Consider the following 20,749-nt stretch of genomic DNA (forward strand, 5'->3'; position numbering starts at 1 on the left):
TATTATGAGTGAGTCTCATATTGCTACAAAGCATGCCTATGCTAATTTGATCTAGTCAGGGCAGCCAGGGAATTTCTGTCCTAAAAAGTTCTGATGTAAAGCAGATGAAAGAAACTAAAGGGAATGAGATATTTGGGACTTTGTAGTAGCCACGAAACATCAGCCTGGATTTTGTGCATTTGTAGAGATAATTTGCTTTTCTTTTTGCAGTGGATGTGACCTTGGATATTGACACAGCCAACAAGTTCCTCCTCATTTCTGATGATCTCAGGAGTGTCCGCTGTGTGTGCATCACACAGAGTCGACAGGACCTTGCTGAGAGATTGCAGTTGCCACTTTGTGTCCTGGGTACCCCTCACTTCACTTCTGGCTGCCATTACTGGCAGGTGGATGTGGGAATGAGCACACAATGGGACCTGGGAGTTTGTAAAGAATCTGTTCACTGGAAAGGAAAGATCCAACTGACTACAGATCTTGGATTCCGGACTGTGAGTCTGAAGGCTGGAGGCTACTCATTTGCCAACACAATGCCTCAGACTGCCCTCTGCTCAGATACCAAGGTACAGAGATTGGGGATTTTTCTGGATATGGATATGGGCAATATTTCCTTTTTTGATGTAGACAATGGATCCCACATCTTTACGTTCACCAAAGTTTTTGCTGAGGAGCCACTGTGCCCATTTTTTGCTCCTTCAATTCCACCTAATGGTGATCAGGGTTTCCTGAGAATCTGTCCTGTGATGAGCCAAGTCACTGCTGATCCTCTAGCCCATCCTGGGGAGCATGAATAGACCCCCACGGCAAAGAAATACTCACAGAAAGTTACTTTGTGGTTAGGCCTAGGCACTTTCTACTTGGTAAAAGTATTATACAAAAGTCATAGTAGAAAATTTCATGAATGTAATTAATGTAGTGTATAAATTGAGTGCTAAGTACTAATCAGATAATTTAATTAGTGTGTATCTATCTATCTATCTATCTATCTATCTATATATTTTTTTTAGACAGAGTCTCACTTTTGTCCACTTTGGGAGAGTGCCGTGGTGTCATAGCTCACAGCAACCTCAAACTCTTGGGCTCAAGTGATTCTCTTGCCTCAGCCTCCCGAGTAGCTAGGACTACAGGCACCTGCCACAACACCCGGCTATTTATTTTTAGAGATGGGATCTCTCTCTTGCTCAGGCTGATCTCCAACCCATGAGCTCAGGCAATCCATCCGCCTCAGCCTCCCAGAGTGCTAGGATTATAGGGCGTGAGCCTCCACACCCAGCCTACCCCACCACAATCCACTGTAGTTTTAGATGACTCAAGGATGATTGAGTTTTCTGAGTAAAAATGCAAAACCATGACTCCTTGGGGGTGGGCTGGGATGGGATTAGGTTCTATATTTAAGTGATAGGATTAAGTGCTCTCTTTTCCTGGGGAACCATTTTTTGGTTATTGCTGGTTACTCTGATGATTTTAAATCTAAGCAAAACATTCTCAATACTCAAGTCCTGTTTTCTTTTTTTTTTTAATTTATTTTTATTTTTACATATACATGTGTTAATTAGGTTTCCATTTTTTTTTTTTTGCCTTCACAAAATTAAAAAGACTTTAAAGTTTCATAACAATAACAATGTTTAAGATGAGGACTAAGGCGGCGCCTGTGGCTCAAGGAGTAGGGCGCCGGTCCCATATGCCGGAGGTGGCGGGTTCAAACCTAGCCCTGGCCAAAAACCACAAAAAAAAAAACAAAAACGGGCGGCGCCTGTGGCTCAGTGAGTAGGGCGCCAGCCCCATATGCCAAGGGTGGCGGGTTCAAACCCAGCCCCGGCCAAACTGCAACCAAAAAACAGCCGGGCGTTGTGGCGGGCGCCTGTAGTCCCAGCTGCTCGGGAGGCTGAGGCAAGAGAATCGCGTAAGCCCAAGGGTTAAGAGGTTGCTGTGAGCCGTGTGACGCCACGGCACTCTACCCGAGGGCGGTACAGTGAGACTCTGTCTCTACAAAAAAAAACAAAAAAAAAGATGAGGACTAGAAACAAAAACCTCGTAATGAACGAACAAACAAATACATTCAGGAAAGGAATCAGACAATTGCTACATCGAAATCTTAAGCAATAATAATAATAATGATGATGATGATGCAAAGAAAGTAACAGTCACATTGTCAAATAAGAGCATGTCTATTATAGAATGCTTTGACTCTGAGATTCAGTATGGAGTCATCAGTTAACTTCTTATTATTTTTTTTAAGTATCAAAGAATAGACAACTAATATTTATAAATAAAAGTAAAAGATAATTTCAAAAAACAGATCATGCTAAATCTTATAGGCAACAGAAAAAGAAGAAATACACCAAAATCATTCTACTTCATCGGGGTACACCTGTTATTAAAGTTGGAGAAAATATATTATCATAAAGGAGAAATTACAAACATATGTCACTTATAAATGAGGATATAATATCCTAAACAACATATTAACATCTTGGGTTAAAAATTAATATTTAAGTAATATACTTTGGTCAAAATTAAAACCAATTTATGGGGCGGCGCCTGTGGCTCAGTCGGTGGGGCGCCGGCCCCATGTACCGAGGGTGGCGGATTCGGACCCGGCCCCGGCCAAACCGCAACCAAAAAATAGCCGGGCGTTGTGGCAGGCGCCTGTAGTTCCAGCTACTCGGGAGGCTGAGGCAAGAGAATCATTTAAGCCCAGGAGTTGGAGGTTGCTGTGAGCTGTGTGAGGCCACGGCACTCTACCGAGGGCCATAAAGTGAGACTCTGTCTCTACAAAAAAAAAAAAAAAAAAAAAAAAAAAACAATTTATGTGAAAATTAGTCACTATTTTCTTGTTCTTTTTTTTTCTTCTTCCTTTCCTTTCCATCACCCCTTCCCTCCTTCTCTGTCTGCTTTCCCCTTCCCCCACGCCCCACCATGTCACTAATTGTCTTCAAATAAAGATTGAGTACATAGGATTCATACTTCTCCATTCCTGTGATGCTTCACTAAGAATGATGTGTTCCACCTCCATCCAGGTTAGTACAAATGCTGCAAAATCTCCACTTTTTATGGCTGAATAATATTCCATGGTATACATATTCCTTACCGATCCATTCCTGGGTTGAAGGATACTTAGGTTGTTTCCACATTTTGGCAATTGTAAATTGGGCTGCGATAAACAGCCTAGTACAAGTGTCTTCATAATAAAAGTTTTGTTTTTTTTTTTTTTCTTCCTTCTGGATAGATGCCCAGGAATGGGATTGCAGGATCAAATGGGAGGTCGAGCTTGAGTTCTTTGAGGTTTCTCCAAACATCCTTCCAAAAAGGTTGTATTAGTTTGCAGTCCCACCAACAGTGTAAAAGTGTTCCTTTCTCTCCACAACCGCGCCAGCATCTTCAGTTTTGAGATTTTGCTATATAGGCCATTCTCGCTGGGGTTAGGTGATATCTCAGGGTTGTTTTAATCTGCATTTCTCTAATAATTAGGGATGGTGAGCAGTTTTTCATATGATTGCTGGCCATTCGTCTGTCATCTTTGGAGAAGATTCTATTCATCTCTCTTTCTCCATTGATGTATGAGATTGTTGGTTTTTTTCTTGTGAATTAGTTGAAGTTCTGTATAGATCCTTGTCATTAAGTGTTTGTCTTTGAATCAGACAATATGCAAATATCCTGTCCCATTGGGTAGGATGTCTATTTGCTTTGTTTGTTGTCTCCTTGGCTGTACAGAAGCTTTTCAATTTAATTAAATCCCATTTGTTTATTATTGCTGTTGTCGCTATTGCCATGCAGTCTTCTTCATAAAATCTTTCCCCAGGCCGATACCTTCCAGTGTTTTTACTATTCTTTCTTTGAGGATATTTATTGTTTCATGCCTTAAATTTAAGTCCTTTATCCATCTTAAATCAGTTTTTGTGAGTGGAGAAAGGTGTGGGTCCAGTTTCAGTCTTTACATGTGGATATCCAATTCTCCGAGCACCATTTATTGAGTAGGGAATCTTTCCCCCAGTGGACACTCTTGTTTGGTTTATCAAAGATTAGGTGGCTGTAAATTGTTGATTTCATTTCCTGGTTTTCTATTTGATTCCAAATATCTATGTCTCTATTTTTGTGCCAGTACCATGCTGTTTTGACCACCATGGCCTTGTGATACAGCCTAAAATCCAGTATGGTGATACCCCCAGCTTTGTTTTTATTACTAAGAACTGCCTTAGCAATATGAGGGTTTTTTGGTTCCATACAAAAGGCAGAATCATTTTTTTTCAAGTCTTGAAAATAGGATGTTGGTATTTTAAGAGGGATGGCATTGACTCAGTAAATTGCTCTGGGAAGTATAGACATTTTAACAATGTTGATTCTTCCCAGCGTATGTTCTTCATTTGTTAAAGTCCTCTGCTATTTCCTTTCTTAAGGTTACATAATTTTCTTTATAGAGGTCCTTCACCTCTTTTGTTAGGTATATTCCTAAGTATTTCATTTTCTTTGGGGCTATGGTGAAGGCAGTTGTGTCTTTAATTAACATCTCATCTTGGCTGTTGTTGGTGTATACAAAAGCAACTGACTTGTGGACATTGATTTTATATCCTGAAACATTACTGTATTTTTTAATGACTTATAAGAGTCTTGTGGTTGAGTCTTTAGGGTGCTCTAAGGATAAGATCATATCATCAGCAAAGAGGGAGAATTTAACCTCCTCTGCTCCAATTTGGATGCCCTTTATTTTCTTGTCTTGTCTAATTGTATTGGCTAGAACTTCCAGCACTATGTTGAATAGTAATGGTAACAGAGGACAACCTTGTCTAGTTCCTGTTCTAAGAGGAAAAGCTTTCAGTTTTACTCCATTCAGTAAAATATTAACTGTGGGTTTGTCATAAATAGCTTCAATCGGTTTTAGAAATGTGCCACCTATGCCTATACTCCTCAGTGTTCTAATTAGAAAAGGATGCTGGATTTTGTGGAATGCTTTTTCTGCATCTATTGAGAGGATCATATAGTTTTGGGTTTTACTTCTCTTGATACGGTGAATAGCGTTTATAGACTTGCGTATATTAAACCAGCCTTGCATCCCTGGGATGAAACCTACTTGATCATGATGTATGACTTTTTTGATGATAAGCTATAATCTGTTAGCTAAGATTTTGTTGAGAATTTTTGCATCTATATTCATTAGTGAAATTGGTCTGAATTGGTCTGAAATTCTCCTTTTCAGTTGGGTCTTTCCCTGGCTTTGGTATCAGAGTAATGTTTACTTCGTAGAATGTGTTGGGGAAGATTCCTTCCTTCTCAATTTTTTGGAATAATTTCTGCAATATAAGAATAAACTCTTCTTTTAAGGTTTGATAAAATTCTGGGGTAAAGCCATCTGGACCAGGGCATTTTTTGCTGGAAGATTTTTTATTGTTTCTTTGATCTCAGTGATTAAAATTGGTCTGTTCAGGAGATCTATTTCATCTGGGGTAAGTCTAGGGAGAGAGTGTGATTCCAAATATTGATCCATTTCCTTCACATTGTCAAATTTCTGGGCATAAATTTTCTGGTAGTATTCAGAGATGATCTCTTGTATTTCTGTGGCATCAGTTGTTATTTCCCCTTTATCATTTCTGATTGAGGTTACTAGAGATTTTACTTTTTTATTTCTAGTTAGTCTAACCAAAGGTTTATCTATTTTATTTATTTGTTCAAAAACCAACTCTTTGTTTCATTAATTTTCTGAATGGTTCTTTTGTTTTCAATTTCATTAATCTCTGAGGTGCAGCTCTAGGGGCATCAGCATCCCCAGAGCAATGCAGGCGCTCCCACCCTCCCCTCTGATGTCTGGAGAGGGGGGACAGGGTGTCCTGTCCTACGTTCTGGAGTGAGGGGTGGCAGAGAGCTCAGGGAAGGAAGGGCCTGTGAGTGTCCACAGACTCTGCCTGAGGCCACATGGATGTATCTTCCACAGGCTCAGACTCTCCAAGGTGGTTGTCATTGGCGATCTCTACGTGGGGAAGACCAGCCTCATCCACAGGTACGCAGCTCCTAAGCCCCATCGGCCACACCCTCTAGCACCAGCTTGTCACACCTCTACCTGGGTGGCCCAAATGACCGTGTCACAGTAGGAACAGTGTGGCTCCCAGGAACCACTGTGCCTCAGCCTGGTGGCAGCTGGAGGGAAAGGGGTACCAGAAATCAGGGAGATGGTAGGGTCGGGCATCCGGGAGACTGGTGTCCATGCCTCTGTACCCCTGGGACCACAGACTCACCCGTCCGCTGCCTTCCCCGTGGTTGCACACCCAGTTTCACTTAGCTTCTAACTTGCAGATTTCCAGGGCTCCTGCCCCTCCCTTCCCGCACGCGTTCTGGGTGGCTACTCTGTCCATCCACACTCGCACTATCACAGGGAAGCTTCCGTGCACGCTTCTGTGAGGACACTTCTCTGATGACTTCTCTTCCTCCCACAGGTTTTGCAAGAATGTTTTTGACCGAGATTATAAGGCCACCATTGGGGTGGACTTTGAAATTGAGCGCTTTGAGATTGCGGGGATTCCCTACAGCCTGCAGATGTGAGTGCCTCTGTCTGTTGTTCTGTCTGTCTTCCCCCCTGCCAGCCCCTCTCAGTGGCCCAGGGGCTTCGTCCCTCCTCTGGTTTTCTCTCGCCTGAGCCTTACCCACCCTGGCTAGCATCTTGCCTGGACCCTCCCCTTTCCGTGCTCTCCTACATGGCCGTCCCTGCCCCGGGCTTGCCTGCTGGAAATCACCAGGACTCTGTCTTGGCCCCCTTCCCCTTTGTCTCTCCCAGCTTCCTTCCTCAGTCCCCTGACCCGGTTTGAGCTGAGCCTGCATGAGCTCCTGACTCTGTCAAGACTGTTCCCTCCCCTCTCAGGACCTCCTCAGCCCTGGGGTGCTGCAGACAGATGATACCAAACTGGGCCTGAGGGAGAGTATAGGATTAGTCCAGAGCAAAAGAGGCTGTAAGAACACAGGGCTGAGGTACTGTGGGAGCTGCAAAACTGGGACTGCAAAGAGCCTGTGAGGGCAGCCTGGGTAGAGAATGAGAGAGTAGCTGGTGGCTAGACTCACTGTTGTGACCACAGGCTGTATCTCATCAGAGGGCCCAGGACAAAACAGGAATACTGTCCCAGCTCTTGTCTTACATTGAGACAACTGGCAGCCTCCCAACAGGCCCCACTCTCAGGCCACCACTCCCAGCTCCTCCCTCCAGAGTCTTCTTCAGAAATGAAAGGAAATATGAATGAATTAATGAAAAAAAAAACCTGTCACTGCATCTCTCTGGATCCCTTAAAAATTTTTCAGACCAAACAGTGTGCTACTTGTGGTCTGTCTACTTTTTGGTTTACTGAGAAAAGTTAAATTTCGATCTGCTGACTTTAAAATGGGATAGATTTTCAGACCCGTCCCTACATATTGACCTCCTGCCTTGTTCTAAACCAGCGTGAGTAGATCTCAGCATGTGGGCCTTCTCCTCTACTAGGCTGTGCCCATGGCAGACATTGATCGACTTTGCATTCTTTTCCATGGACCTAGGGCTCCTAAGTCCTTCTTGACATCCAGAGAGCTGGAGCTAACTGCTCAAAGTCACCTGTTAGGGACCTGGGACCTGCAGCGCAGAAGGTGAAGCAATGCCCCAGTGAGCAGGTGACAAGAGCCACAGCTGGAGGCCCAGCCTAGAGCCCCAGCACCATTCACAGACCCTCTTCTGTAGGTAGAAGTCCACATCTTTAAGGGAAGCCCCATTGTGGGCCATATGCTACTTTTATTTTTTTTAAGAGATGGGGTCTCGCCCTGTCACTAAGGCTAGAGTACAGTGGTGCAATCATAGCTCATGGTAACCTTGCAAACTCCTAGATTCAAGCCATCCTCCACCTTTAGCCTCCCAAGTAGCTAGGACTACAGGTGCATGCCACCACAACTAGGTAATTTTATTTTAATTTTTTTTTTTTATGTAGAGACAGGGTCTCACTGTGTTGTTCAGACTGGCCTTGAACTCCTGGGCTCAAATGATCCTCTGGCCTCAGCCTCCCAAAGCTCTGGGATTACAGGCATGAGCCACCACCGTGCCCGGCCCCTGGACTCCTTTTTAATGTCCCAGCCAGCAGAGACCAAGCTGCACTTCCATTCATCAGGGCAGTGGACCGACTAATGCCACAGCCCCTCTCCCCAGCCACAGTGACTGCAGTGAGAGAGGTCCCCCCCACACCCCAGGCACTTCCAAGCACCCAGGAAGGGATCATGAGAACCTGGCGACAGGGACAGAGGCGTCACAATAGGCACTTCTTGAAGCCTACCCATTGGCATGGACGCTCAGGTCTCCTACCCTCCCTCCCACTAGCTTGTTGACTCAAAACCCTACAATTGCTTAACCTCCCACTGCTTTTCTTTTCTCTCTCACCCACCTTACAGCTGGGACACAGCTGGGCAGGAGAAGTTCAAGTGCATCGCATCTGCCTACTACCGGGGTGCCCAGGGTGAGCAGCCTGCAATTCTGGGGCCCTCAGCCATGTGCAGTAGGACTCTTGGCTCAACTGCACCACAGGAAACCCAGATGCTCCAGTTTCTGGCCTCTGACCACTGAGAAAACACCTGGGCTGCTGCCTAGGGACAGGGAAGCTGCCTTCATGCTGGGGCCTGGCTGGCCCTTTAGAGACTCTGTGGTGGTGGGTGCTGGCTTTAAATCTCAGCCCCAGTCTTCAGCTCAGAAAGATCCTGAGAGAGGCCCCAGCAAGAAAGAGCAGCATTGGACTCCAGGGAAGAGGCTGTCCCTCCTCAACAGGAGGGGCTAGGCCAAAGAGGATGAGTGACAAGGGGCCATGGGAGGACAGCCAGGTCCCCAGTGGGACCTCCAGAGCCGAGGACAGCCCGTGCACCGGGCAGCACTGACAGTCAGCAGGAGGCACACGTTAGCTGCCTGCGCCCACCCCACCTTCCTGGGGGAAGACAGAGATGGAGTTCAGTAGGAGATGTGAGAGGACCGTCAGAAGCTTCTAGAACCAGACTCAAATTATTATAGGGTGCCATTATGTCTACTTAATGTGGTAAAAAAAAAAAAAAACAACACCTTCTTTAGTATTTGGAAGAAGCAAAATCAGGAAACAAACCATGAGCGCCACATGGCCTCTCCAGCCCCTCTCTTCTGAGAGGGTATGCTTCTCCCATGGGGATGAGGTGTGAGGTGCCTCGTCGCAGCAGTCTGCAAACAGCAGCCTGGCTGCCGTCATCCCTGTCCTCAGTTTCTTTTCCCTTCCCCGCTGCTTCCGGAGGGGACCTAGGCACTCCTGCAGCCTTCAGCCAAGTGTAGAGGAAGCCCCTGTCCAGCCCTGCTCACACGCCTGGTGGCCAGTAGAGCACAGCCATTGTCCTGGAATGTCCTCCCTAAGGGGGTCCAGCACTCCCCATTCCCCAACACCACTGGACAGGGCGGGGCAGTGACCAGAGGAGCTCAGGGAACAGACTGCATCCTTTTCTGCCCACCCAGCTCCACAGAAGTTGTTTCCCTAAAGCTGGCTGTTGCAGTCATCGTCATAGCCATAGCTGCATTGTTGACAGTCTGTCCTGTGACAGGCCCTGGACAAATAGCTTTTTAAAACAGCTGCACCTGAGAGCTAGAGGTGTCATTGCCACCATTTTATAGGTGGGGAAACTGAGGCTCAGCAGTTAAGACCCTCATCCGAGCCCCCTTAGCCAAAAGTGGCCGAGAGTCTCTGCTGTCAAAGCCTTGAGTGTCCTGCCTGCCTTCTCCACCCTCCCTGGGTTCTACCCTGAGGTTGGGCTGCTGGGTGCATCAGGGGAGGGCAGTGGGGAGGAGGGTCCTGGGAGCCGTGCAGTGTTTCCTCCCCACCTTCCATCGTGGGGTCTGGTACTGAGTGCCAGGAGGGGGGCGCCCTGGCAGTTCCTCAGGAACTGGGCTCCTCCTGGGCCCCTCCTTTTTGACACAGAGCCTCTCTTTGTCACACTGTTTGCCTCACTGTGGCTGACTGGCTGTTGCCTTTTTCCGGGTCCAGTGATCATCACAGCCTTTGACCTTACTGACGTGCAGACTCTGGAGCACACCAGGCAAGTCCGGGTTCTGCAGCCCCTGTGCTTCCCCTGGGTTTAGGAAGCTGCCTGAAAGGGATCCCCACTCCGAAGCCAGTGGGCGGTAGCACCTGAGTGTGAGGCCAGCACAGTCTCAGCAGGGCACGTGCTCCAAAGAGCCTGCACTTGCTTTAATACTCTGCTGTCACCATCTCAAAAGTTAATCAGTTTGAAGGAGGGGTCTCATATGTTCGTTCACCTTGCCCTGGGCCTTAAAATTTTAGAGCCAGTCTAGTCTGAAGGGACATGAATTTGGCCCTTGCTATCTAGGGCACAGCAAACTGGTAATGTGACCGAGGCTGGGAGGCCATCTTGCTTCTGCTGGGAGTCGTCCAGCTGGTGGACCAAAGCCCTGGGACATTCACATCCAGCATCTTCCAAGCCCTGTGAGGGAAGCGGGGGTGATCGTTCTAGTTAATAAAAGTGCAGGACTCACCCAAGGTCTCATGAGTCGAGGGCCAAGCCAGGGCCAGAGTGGGGTCTTCACTGCCCCTTAACAGTGCTCCTGTATTTCCACCCCTTCCTATCCAGCTGAGCCCATCTGGTGGTGGTGCCAGCACCCTGTCCAGCGAGCATGGGCCAAGGCGCCCCTCCTGCACCTCCAGGCCGATGTAGCTGGCCTTAGGGAGGTGTGTGACCCTGTGCCCTGCTCTGGGTGAGTGGGTAGGTGGCATGTCTCAGCCGTCTCCCCTCTGTATTCCAGGCAGTGGCTGCAGGACGCGCTACGAGAGAATGAGGCAAGCTCCTGCTTCATCTTCCTGGTGGGAGCCAAGAAGGACCTTCTGGTGAGCAGAGCAGCACTAGAGGCTTGGATGGCCCATAGGACAGTGCCTCCACCTGCAGCCCATGTTTGAGGGAGGGAAGTGGCACCGTGGGGAACAGGCAGTTGCCTCCCCAGGGGCCTCTGCAGACGGGTGCAAGCCCCGCGTCAGCGAGGCCACTTCTCCCAGTCAGGGGCAGCGTGTGAGCAGGCCGAAGCAGAGGCTGTGCACATGGCCAACCAGATGCAGGCTGAGTACTGGTCGGTGTCCGCCAAGACCGGTGAGTGGGACCCGGGTTGTCACTGTGGTGGAGACAGAGCACGGCTCTCAGGCCATGCCGCTCTCCCTGTGTGTCTGCCTTTCCCTTCCGTGGCCCCGCATGTACTGGCGTGACAGCCCCCCATGCTGGCAATTGGTAGTGCCTTAGGAGGCCTGCCTCAGGGGTGGGGGAGGAGCAGCCCTGCCTCATGCCATGTTGGCATGTTCTCCAAGGCAGCCCTCAGGACTACCTGGGAGGCAGGTTCTGTCTTATCCCTGTGAAGTCACTCCCAGGCCCACAGGGGAGGAGGCAACAGAGCCAGGATGGAAACACCTGTAACTACGGCACTGTCCTGCCCCTGCCCCTCAGATGCCAAGTGTGTGACACTTCTCAGCATGTAGTAGGCCCAGTAAGGGGGGGGGGGCTCCCACTCCCTCCTGGGTATCATCGTGGCTTGCAGCCCCCAGCTCTCACCCATCCCACTCCCCACCCAGTCTGCCCAAAGCCACACTGGGCCCCCAGCCCCTGGCAAGATGCCCACCTCTCCAAGCCTCAGTCGTCTCTTCTGGGAATCAGGCCGATGCTGCCCGTCTTGGTTTTGTTAGGAAAAGGAAATTTTAAATCACATCTGTATGTAGTTACTGAGGAAAAATTAGAAAATGGAGAGACACGAAGAGCAGACTGAAATCACAGGTTGTCGGGGATGAAAGGGAATAGCGTGCAGTGTCTGGCACATAGTGGGCCCCTAGGGCTCTGGGCACTCAAGAAATCAGACCCAGTAGTGCTTGCCCCTGGCAGGGAAAGACAGTGAACACCCAGCCAGGGACTGGGTGTGCGCTGAAGGTCGGTGCCACCTCCAGCCCAGTGCAAACACCTGGCAGTCCCTGGTGTCCTCTATTGCTCCTTTCAGACAGTCTCCCTTCTGCTGTCAGAACCTGCCCTCCTTTGTCAGGTTAACAGTTTATAGAGAGCTTGCTATGGGCCAAGCAGGACTGCCCTGAGCAGATGTTCAGGTTGCACACTGCACCAGGGGTGTGTACAGTGTTCCCGTTGGGGCCTGGGAGCAAGCGGCCCCCTGATGGGCAGCAACTCCACTTGGAGGAAGATACACAGAGACTCCACAGGGGAGCACAGTAATCCTCACAGCCCCATCCAACAGCTATCAAAAGTGTCTGTCCAGAGCTCCACATGTCCCAGCACCCGGCCCTTAGTGGTCAATGGCAACTGATTAGAAGAGTAGATACTGGAGAATGAAGGCTCAGAGGTGTGAGGGAGTGGGGTGGGCAGGTGGAGAGGGGGCGACAGGTGGGAGGGGGGCTGGCAGGCACAGCCGTTATAACACGGGTGGGCAGGCTGCACTGTCCTGTGCTGCTGTTCCTGTCAGGGTGCTCTAGGAGGGGCCATGGGCCAACCTCAGAGAGGCCCGTCCTGGCTCCTACGCCAAATGCAACCAGGGGTAGTCACGGCTGCCTCGGGGCCCACAGGGGAGAATGTGAAGGCATTCTTCAGCCGCGTGGCCGCCCTGGCGTTCGAGCATTCGGTGCTGCAGGACCTGGAAAGGCGGAGCAGCGCCCAGCTGCAGGTCGGCGATGGAGGCCTCATCCGTGCGTATGGGCCTGGCCAAGGGGGGTAGGGACATCCACCATCCTCCTGTCACCTCAGACCCTGCCATTTCCTCAATTTGTGGCCCTCTGCTGTCCTTGGACACCCCTGTCTTGACCGTCACCCTGGCCTCAGGCCTGCAGCTTTCCTGACCCCACCTGTAGTCTCAGACTCCTTCCCTGCTCCTTGCTGTCCTGACAGCTGAAGATGTGGCCTCGTTCTGGCTCTTCTGGTCTGTGCCTTTGTCTACTCTGGTCCACCACCTGAAATGTCCCCTGGGCCTTTAGGCCCATGGCAGGCCTAGGAGCCCAAGTTAACCACTCTGACTGTCAGGGTCAGAGTGGCCCCTGCCCAGTCAGCTGCAGGGTGCTCAGTTGATGCAATTCTCCTTGCAGGAATGGAGGGAAGTCCACCCGAGAGCCAGGAGAGCAAGCAGCCCTCTAGCCTGGGCTGCTGTTAGCTGGGGCCTGTGTCAGAGGCCTCCACACCCTGCACCTGTGGAAAGGTGATGTGGAACCTGAGCTCTGCAGCGTGTCTACCCTCGGGATGTGGAGGGCCTGTCTTCTCTGCAGAGCCCCAGGGCTCAGCCACTTCTCTTTGGCAGGTCAGGAGCCAGGAAAGGTTCCCACTGGCTGCCCGGGGACCCCACACTGCCTGGCTGCTGGGAACACTACAGTGATCCCCTAAAAGGCTGGTCCCAGGGTCGTCAGACAGTCTCCCTTGGCCTTCAGAGGCCTTAGGACTGCAAACCCGGGATAAGCCTGCCCCAGGCCACACCCCTCACCCCGGGCCTGCATCAGCAGCTGACCCTGGCCCTCTTCCCCAGCCATGTGACCTCAGAAGCCTTCTTAGCACCATGTACCAGGCAACCTGGACTTGTCAAATTCAGCACCTGAAGGAGTACCCACCTTCCATGTCCCCAGGAGTTTTCTAAGTTTTCTGCTTTCTGCAAAAAGCTTATAGTTCTCCGCCTCAGACCTCTACGTCTCTCTGTCCACTGTCACTCTGCCATAGGCTCTAGGCATCCCCAGGCAGACCTTGCCCCCACCTGCCCCGGAGCTCAATGAACAAGAGGGTCTCTCAGGCTAATTCTGACTGAGGGCCCTCTCTGGCGGGAGATGGGCTGGCCTCCTAGGCAGCAGGACTGGGTAGGCAGAGCAAGCCATTTGCACCTCTCTGGCTTATCTGGAAGATGAATTTACCTGACCAGTTACAGGAGGGGGGCTGCACAACCACCCTGGGGTAACTTGCTCTGCAGCCTGAGCGTGACACTGCCCTGCTCTGGCCCTCATGCCCACTGCCGCCTCTATCCGTCTGTCCCACTGGCCTGCATGTCTCTTAGGCCCTGTGCGATGGTGTCCACATGTCTTTGGAAGGCTTCGGAGGCCCTCCACAGTCCAGCATGTTCTCTCAACTGCTTCCTCTTGCAAACCCAGGGCAGGCAGGAGCACCCCACACCCACATACCCTCCAGCCCAGAGCACTTCCATGGGTCTCACCCCTGGAAACCAGCCCCTGGTCCTGTCACCTTGGCTGTGCCTGCTCTGCACCCACCTTGTGCCGTAGGCAGCAGGGGTGCATCCAGCGTCCCCGTTGGTTTCCCGTAGTGGTGAGCATTTACAGGTTCCTGGTGCCCGGCACACTGCAGGTGCCCCAAGTGTGTTCATCGACTCACAGAGATTGCCAAATCATCAGTTAGGGGAAAACACTGGCATCTTTTCCTGTTCATTCCCTCCTTACCGTATTTTTAGCTTTGTTTTTTTACCTATATAAAACACTTCTTTATGCAAATCACTTTTAAAGGTGTTCTGTGCTTGGTGTGAAACAAAAGAAGGTGGTACAAAGCATGTAAAATACAGCGGACCCCTCACCCCCAGTGTTGCTGGCACGTTCCTTGTTCCACCAGGGTGACACGATGTGAGGCACACTGACAGGCAGCTGCAGCAGGCCCTGTCTCAGCACACGCCCAGCCTGCACGTTCCCTTAGCAGCGGCCTGTTTTTCTTCATGTGGATGGAAGGTCACCGTCATCTGGCCTGCCCTATATGTGGGTGATCCAGCTTCTGTCCAGCTTTCACTTTTACCAAGGGTGCCGCAGTGGCCATCCTTGAAGCCGTACACACTGGATTCTGAAAAAAGGCCTTGCTGGGCCCTTCTCTGGACTGCAGCCCCAGCCTCATCCACTAGATGCAGCCCAAGGAGGTGGAGAGGGCACTGGGGGTGCATTAGGGAGGAACTGGCCTAACAGCTTCACAGGTTAGGAGAGCCAGGCCACGAGGGGCGGGTGTTCTCCACGGCTCCCTCCCTTACCCCTTCAGGCCCGAGGATGTGGTAGAAGGGGATATGTGGTCCTGCTGTGATCACCCTGAGCTAGAACTGCACTGTTACGTGCATGCCCATACCTGGTCCTTTCTGGAACTCTCCACGCCTCTGTACCTGGTCCTTTCTGGAACTCTCCACGCCTCTGTACCTGGTCCTTTCTGGAACTCTCCCCCATGTTGCCCATGAGAGACAGCTGGTCCCTGCAGGCCCTGAAGGGCACAGTAATGGCCTCTGTGGTTTCAATCTTTGAAGATTGAAGAGAGGAAGCTCTCCAGGGAAACGCAAGGGCTGCACTGTCCCCTGCGCTGAGCTGACGTAGCATCTTTTCTGTCAGGATTGCTTCAGTACGGTTCCCACACCCCCACTCTGATACAAGGAGTCAACAGAAACGTTCCCTCCATTGTCAACACCTGGCAGGAAATTTCTGGGCAGAAAGTTGGGCAGATTGGTCTGGTCCTGTGGGCCTAAACAAGCAGACCCCTGCAGCCAGGGCACAGCAAGTGACCACAGTGACCACGGCCAACTGCTTTAGAAACATCTTTTCCTCTTCCCCGAGTCTCTGGCCCCTTCCCTGCTCTCTGACCACCTGTGTGTTTACACCTCCTTCACTTTTACCTTACCTCTTCCTTCACTTGTCTTTCTCCTCTGCTGGAGACATTCCCATAAATCCCTGGCCTGCCCCAGTAACCCCCTGTGCCCCAGCCTTCTTCCCAGATCACAAGGGGGTCTCTGCAGGTGCCAGGTTCTCTGCCTGGAGTGCTCTAGCCCACTTCTGTGCCCCAAAGCTGGATGCCCTTCTACAGAAGGCCTTTAGGGACACCCCCAAGATTGTCAGAGCACTTGTCACTCTGGGTGTGATTAGCCATGTCCACGCTTTGTGCCCCACCCTTCTGTGGGACCCCAAGGAAGGGTGGCGACCTTGTCACCTCTGCTATCTCCCCAGCACCTCCAGGAGGAAGGCCCTGCAGTAGGGGCTCAGTAGATGTGTGAGGAATTTTCACTTGTGGTGAAAATTATGGCCCCCAGTCCCCAAAGCAGAGATCACCCAGAAGCGGGGTGCCTCCTGGGGAAGTAGCGAGACCCCCCACCACTTATGAGGTGCTCACTCTGGATCAGGCCTGTGTTCAGCAAAGTGCTCGAAGGGAGGTGAGGAAGGCAAGGGAGGAAGGTTGCTGGAGCCAGAATGCTCCCAGCAGACAGGGACGCAGGAAGGTTGCTGGAGCCAGACATGCTCCCAGCAGACAGGGACGCAGGAAGGTTGCTGCAGCCAGACATGCTCCCAGCAGACAGGAAGCACTCTGATCCAAGGGCCCCCTGCTCGAACCGTAGACCCACCTAGGGGACAATCCTGTGCTTAGTTCTCCTGGTGGCCAGAGACAGTCGTGCCTCATCACTGTCACACGCTCCGGAAGTCCTATCTGACCCCAAAACCCTCACAAGGCATCAGCCAGTGAAGGCTGTTTGGGGCCCGAGGGTTTGTTCTCGTCTTGGAAGGAACCTGGTAGGAGCCAGCAACAGAAAAATCCCAGGTCAAAGCTGGGCAGGTCTGCAGAAAGACCCTCATGCCAGGCAGAGACGGTCTGGGCACAGGAAAGAATCAGAGCTGGGATGTAGAGGGCAGGACTGAGGGTTTGGGTTATTTCATGCTGCATAACAGGAATTCCATTTTTTAAAGTAATAACCATTTATCATCTCTTCTGAGCTTATGATTTGACTGTTCTGCTCCATGGTTAGCGGCTGGGGTACTGGGATGACTGTCCCAGGGTCCAAAATGGCCCAACTCACATGACTGGCAGTTGGTCCTGGCCTCAGCCTGGGTGCTTGGCAGGGCCTTGCCACGTGGTAGCTTGGGCTCCCTCACAGCATGGTGGCTGGTTTCCAAGAAGGGATATTTCAAAAGATAAGCCCCAATATGTAAACATTTATCAAGCCTCCATTTACATCGTATTTGCTACAATGGGACATTTTGGCCAAACGTCCCACTGGGCAAAAACATCCCACAGAGTCAGCGTGGGAAGGGACTCCATACGAGGGTGAACAACCCCAAAGCCTGATGCTTTGGGGGCCACCAGAGGGAACTACCACTTCCCTTTTGTCCTGAAGCAAGGGTAGGGCTTTCTTGTCATGAAACAGCTCCTTGCCCCAACCTTTGACACTTGCACTCACATGGGGGTGCTTCCTCGGGAAAGCCTGCTTTGGGCTCTCCAGCTGGGTCAGGTCACCTTTGTCCCTATCTCGGTCTCCTGTGAGGCATCACTGAAGTTATAATTCTCCCTTCCGTCCTGGCCCACCGAGAGGCATCTGAACGAACAAGCAGCTCGTCACACAATGCAGCCTCTCATGACGTTGCTCATAGCTGGTATTTTACACTTGGGTTCCCTGAGAAGGAGAGTCCAGAGCTGGGCGCACCCTGACTCTGACCCCAGTGAGCACCGGCATCAGTTCAAACACACGTGTGGTGAAAATCATGGCCCCCATTCCCCAAAGCAGAGGTCACCCAAAAGTGGGGTGCCTCCTAGGGAAGTAGCGAGACACCCCCCCAACTTACGGGGCACTCACTCTGGGTCGGTTCTGTGTTCAGCAAAGTGCTCGAAGGGAAGCTCATTTAATCACAGCCGTGCTCTGGGCTGAGTGTCACAACTGCCCTGTCCCTGTCTAACAGGTGAGGAGACCCAGGTGCAGAGAGCTGAAAGGCAGGACACTCCCGAGCACCTTCTCTTCTGCTCCCACCTCTGTGGTCTGACCCCTGAGAATCCTGCTCAGGCTCACCTCACCCTTGGAGCTCTGTGTCCCTCAGTTGATCCCAGCCCCATGCCCAGGGTTGTAACCCTGAAAAGGAGTTTATTTCCATGGCCCCTACTCGCAACTGTCCTCAGGGTCCCCGGCTGAGCCCTCTCTCTAGTGGCCGGCTCCCTGCACTTCCTGACTCCTTCCCAGCCCATTGCTGCAGCTTCACAGAGACGACAGCAGGGCCCATGACCCAGTCTCCTTCACCTTTGTGCTCCGGGTGCCCCCACCTCACCCTCCTCCCAGCCCTGCTGCTGGCCCCTGCGGGGAAGGGCAGGCCCCCAGGATCCATTTGAGCCCATGGGGGTGTGTCGGGGACCCCTCCTAGATGAACATCTCTCTGAAGGGATGTGGGGCATCTTAAGCCAGGAGAGCTAAGGTCACCGATGACCTAGGTAACTGAACAGAGCAGTGGACAGACAACTGGTGAAAGGCACCTGTTCAGACCCAGCTTGGTGGCCCACACCTGTAATCCCAGAACTCTGGGAGGCCGAGGCAGGAGGATCACTTGAACCCAGTTCAGACCCAGCTTGGTGGCCCACACCTGTAATCCCAGAACTCTGGGAGGCCGAGGCAGGAGGATCACATGAACCCAGTTCAGACCCTGCTTGGTGGCCCACACCTGTAATCCCAGAACTCTGGGAGGCCGAGGCAGGAGGATCACTTGAGCCCAGTTCAGACCCAGCTTGGTGGCCCACACCTGTAATCCCAGAACTCTGGGAGGCCGAGGCAGGAGGATCACTTGAGCCCAGTTCAGACCCAGCTTGGTGGCCCACACCTGTAATCCCAGAACTCTGGGAGGCTGAGGCAGGAGGATCACTTGAACCCAGGAGTTTGAGACAAGCCTGAGCAAGAGTGAGACCCTGTCTCTATAAACAATAGAAAAACTAGCCAGGTGTTGTGGCAGGTGCCTGTAGTCCCAACTACTTGGGAGGCTGAGGCAGGGGGATGGCTTGAACCCAGGAGTATGAGGCTACAGCAAGCGACGATGATGCCACTGCATTTTATCCCGGGTGACAGAATAAGACTCTGTCTCAAAAAAAAAATTTCAGATTTTCATCATTCACTAATTCTAACTCCTTCGTGCCCTCTGCTTTACCAGAGGCCCCTTTCCAGCCTGGCCCTCTGCCTTTCCCCAGGTATTCCTTCTACAGTCCACATAGGTGCCAGTGTGTTGGACAAGCAGCATAAGCCTTGGGGCTATGTGGGTGAGGCTGGACTGGGAGGCAGTTCTCCCCAGCTCTGGTAGCCCCAAGCCCCTGGAGATGCTGGCGGGTAGACAAGGAATTGGGGGCTGTAGGGCACTTCAGAGGGGACATGGTAATGGAGGGGCCCAGGGCAGGGGTGACAGAAGGCACGCAGGGAGGGGCTTTCAGAAGAAGAAGCATTCAGCTTGGAGAGGGATTCCTCCTCTCCTGCCAGAGAAGTGGCTCCTGGACCTGCTTTGCCTTTTGGACATTGGGTGGGCCCTGGGTCACCCCATTCCCCAGACCCCATGGCTTGGGGCACAGCGTGAGATGAGATCACTCCCCAGCAGCTCCCAGCCTCCTCTGCCATCTGCTGTGGTCTCCCAATGTCACCTCCCATATGTCAGGCCTTCCCCTGAGGGAAGCTGATGGACAGTTGGGATGTGTGCGGGCACACACCTCCTAACAGGCAATGCAGACCCTTCCTGGCCTCTTCCCCTTCATTCAGTGCCTCCCCAGCATGCAGGGCCACCAGCCACTTTTCTGAGCCTGCGCCCCTGGGCTGCTGTCAGCAGTCTCCCCCCGAGTCTTTTAGGACACATGGAGTGTGTCAGAGCAAAGCAGGCCCTGGGCTCTCTCTTCCCCATTGGATGGATAGCACCCCTGGCCTGAGGGTGCCCTGGACCTCTGAGCACTGGAGGCCATAGCCTGGCCTGTCTCACTGGGCAGCTCTTGGGAACAAGCACATTTTGTCCTAGGCCCTTCGCTCTCTGGGAAGGCTGGCTACAGCAGCCAGGAGACTCCGCTGGGATAGCCCCCACCGCAGTGGCCTCATCAATAATGGATCGAGTGGAAGGCGGGCGGAATTACTGCTGCAGAGGGCCCCAGGCCTGAGAGGAAAGGCCCACACCCCACTTGTTTGGAACCCTCTTCCCACGGCCACAGTGAAAGGCAGGTTTCTCACTCAAAGGTTTCTCACCCACAGATCCCCATGCCCCACTCTGGGCTGGAGCAGGGCTGGAGAACAGCTGTACTGATGGCCCAGTTCTCTGATCTTGCCCCCAGCTCCCTGTGGCTGACAGATGACGGGTAACAGATGACAGATGATGGATGGAGGTCACATGGCCACCTCCTGGTTGAAGGGAGCCCTCGTCCAGCCTCCCAGGCTGGTGGGGATGCGGGTGCAGGCAGGGCAAAAAAGGAACAAGAAACAGCCCCAGAATCTGAGCCGGCCTCCTGGAAGTCTGAGGCAAGAAACCCGGCTGCCTGCATAGAGCCATGTCCAATGGTCCTGCCTGACCTCACAACATCCGAGAGACCTCACAACATCCGAGAGCACCGAGTGAGAACCCGGGAGGCTGGGCTCCAGTCTGGCCCCCCACTTCCTGCTGTGTGACATAACCCCTGTCTCTTGCTGGGGTTATGGCTGGGTACCTGGCAAGGGCTAGGTGGATGGAAGGTAGGAAGATGGGGCACCCTCATGGCAGGGCTACTGTGCCCACCTGTACAGCGCCTTTGGATGAATTATTAATAGAAAAAGGCACCCAAGCTGACCATGGTGGCTCATACCTGTAGTCCTAGCACTCAGGAAGGCCAAGAAGGAAGAATCACTTGAGCTCAGGAGTTCAAGACCAGCCTGAACAAGAGCAAGACTCCATCTCTACTAAAAATAGGAAAATTAGCCAGATACATGCCTATAGTTCCAGCTTAGGGCAGCTGAGGCAGTGGGATCACTTGAGCTCAGGAGTTTGAGGTTGTGGTGAGCTATGATGGCGCCCTG

General features: G+C 51.8%; 2 protein-coding genes across 2 annotated transcripts in view; both read left to right on the forward strand.

Annotated features, from left to right (window-relative positions):
• The window catches only part of LOC128583126 (ret finger protein-like 3), a 24,221-nt gene extending 22,723 nt beyond the window's left edge, over positions 1-1,498 (forward strand). The window contains exon 6 of the mRNA XM_053587044.1: positions 211-1,498. Coding sequence (XP_053443019.1) covers positions 211-791 — 581 coding nt within the window. The 3' untranslated portion in view covers positions 792-1,498. The remainder of the gene's footprint in view (positions 1-210) is intronic.
• On the forward strand, positions 1,370-14,462 carry LOC128584489 (ras-related protein Rab-36-like). The gene is made up of 10 exons (XM_053589413.1): positions 1,370-1,379; positions 3,239-3,308; positions 5,924-5,989; positions 6,423-6,524; positions 8,383-8,447; positions 9,981-10,036; positions 10,761-10,838; positions 11,004-11,094; positions 12,558-12,677; positions 13,071-14,462. Exons 1-10 carry the CDS (start codon positions 1,370-1,372, stop codon positions 13,133-13,135), a joined length of 723 nt encoding a protein of 240 aa, XP_053445388.1. The 3' UTR covers positions 13,136-14,462.
• Positions 14,463-20,749: the final 6,287 nt, after the last annotated feature.

This window comes from Nycticebus coucang, chromosome 4, assembly GCF_027406575.1.
Source record: "Nycticebus coucang isolate mNycCou1 chromosome 4, mNycCou1.pri, whole genome shotgun sequence".
Taxonomy (NCBI): Eukaryota; Metazoa; Chordata; class Mammalia; order Primates; family Lorisidae; genus Nycticebus; species Nycticebus coucang.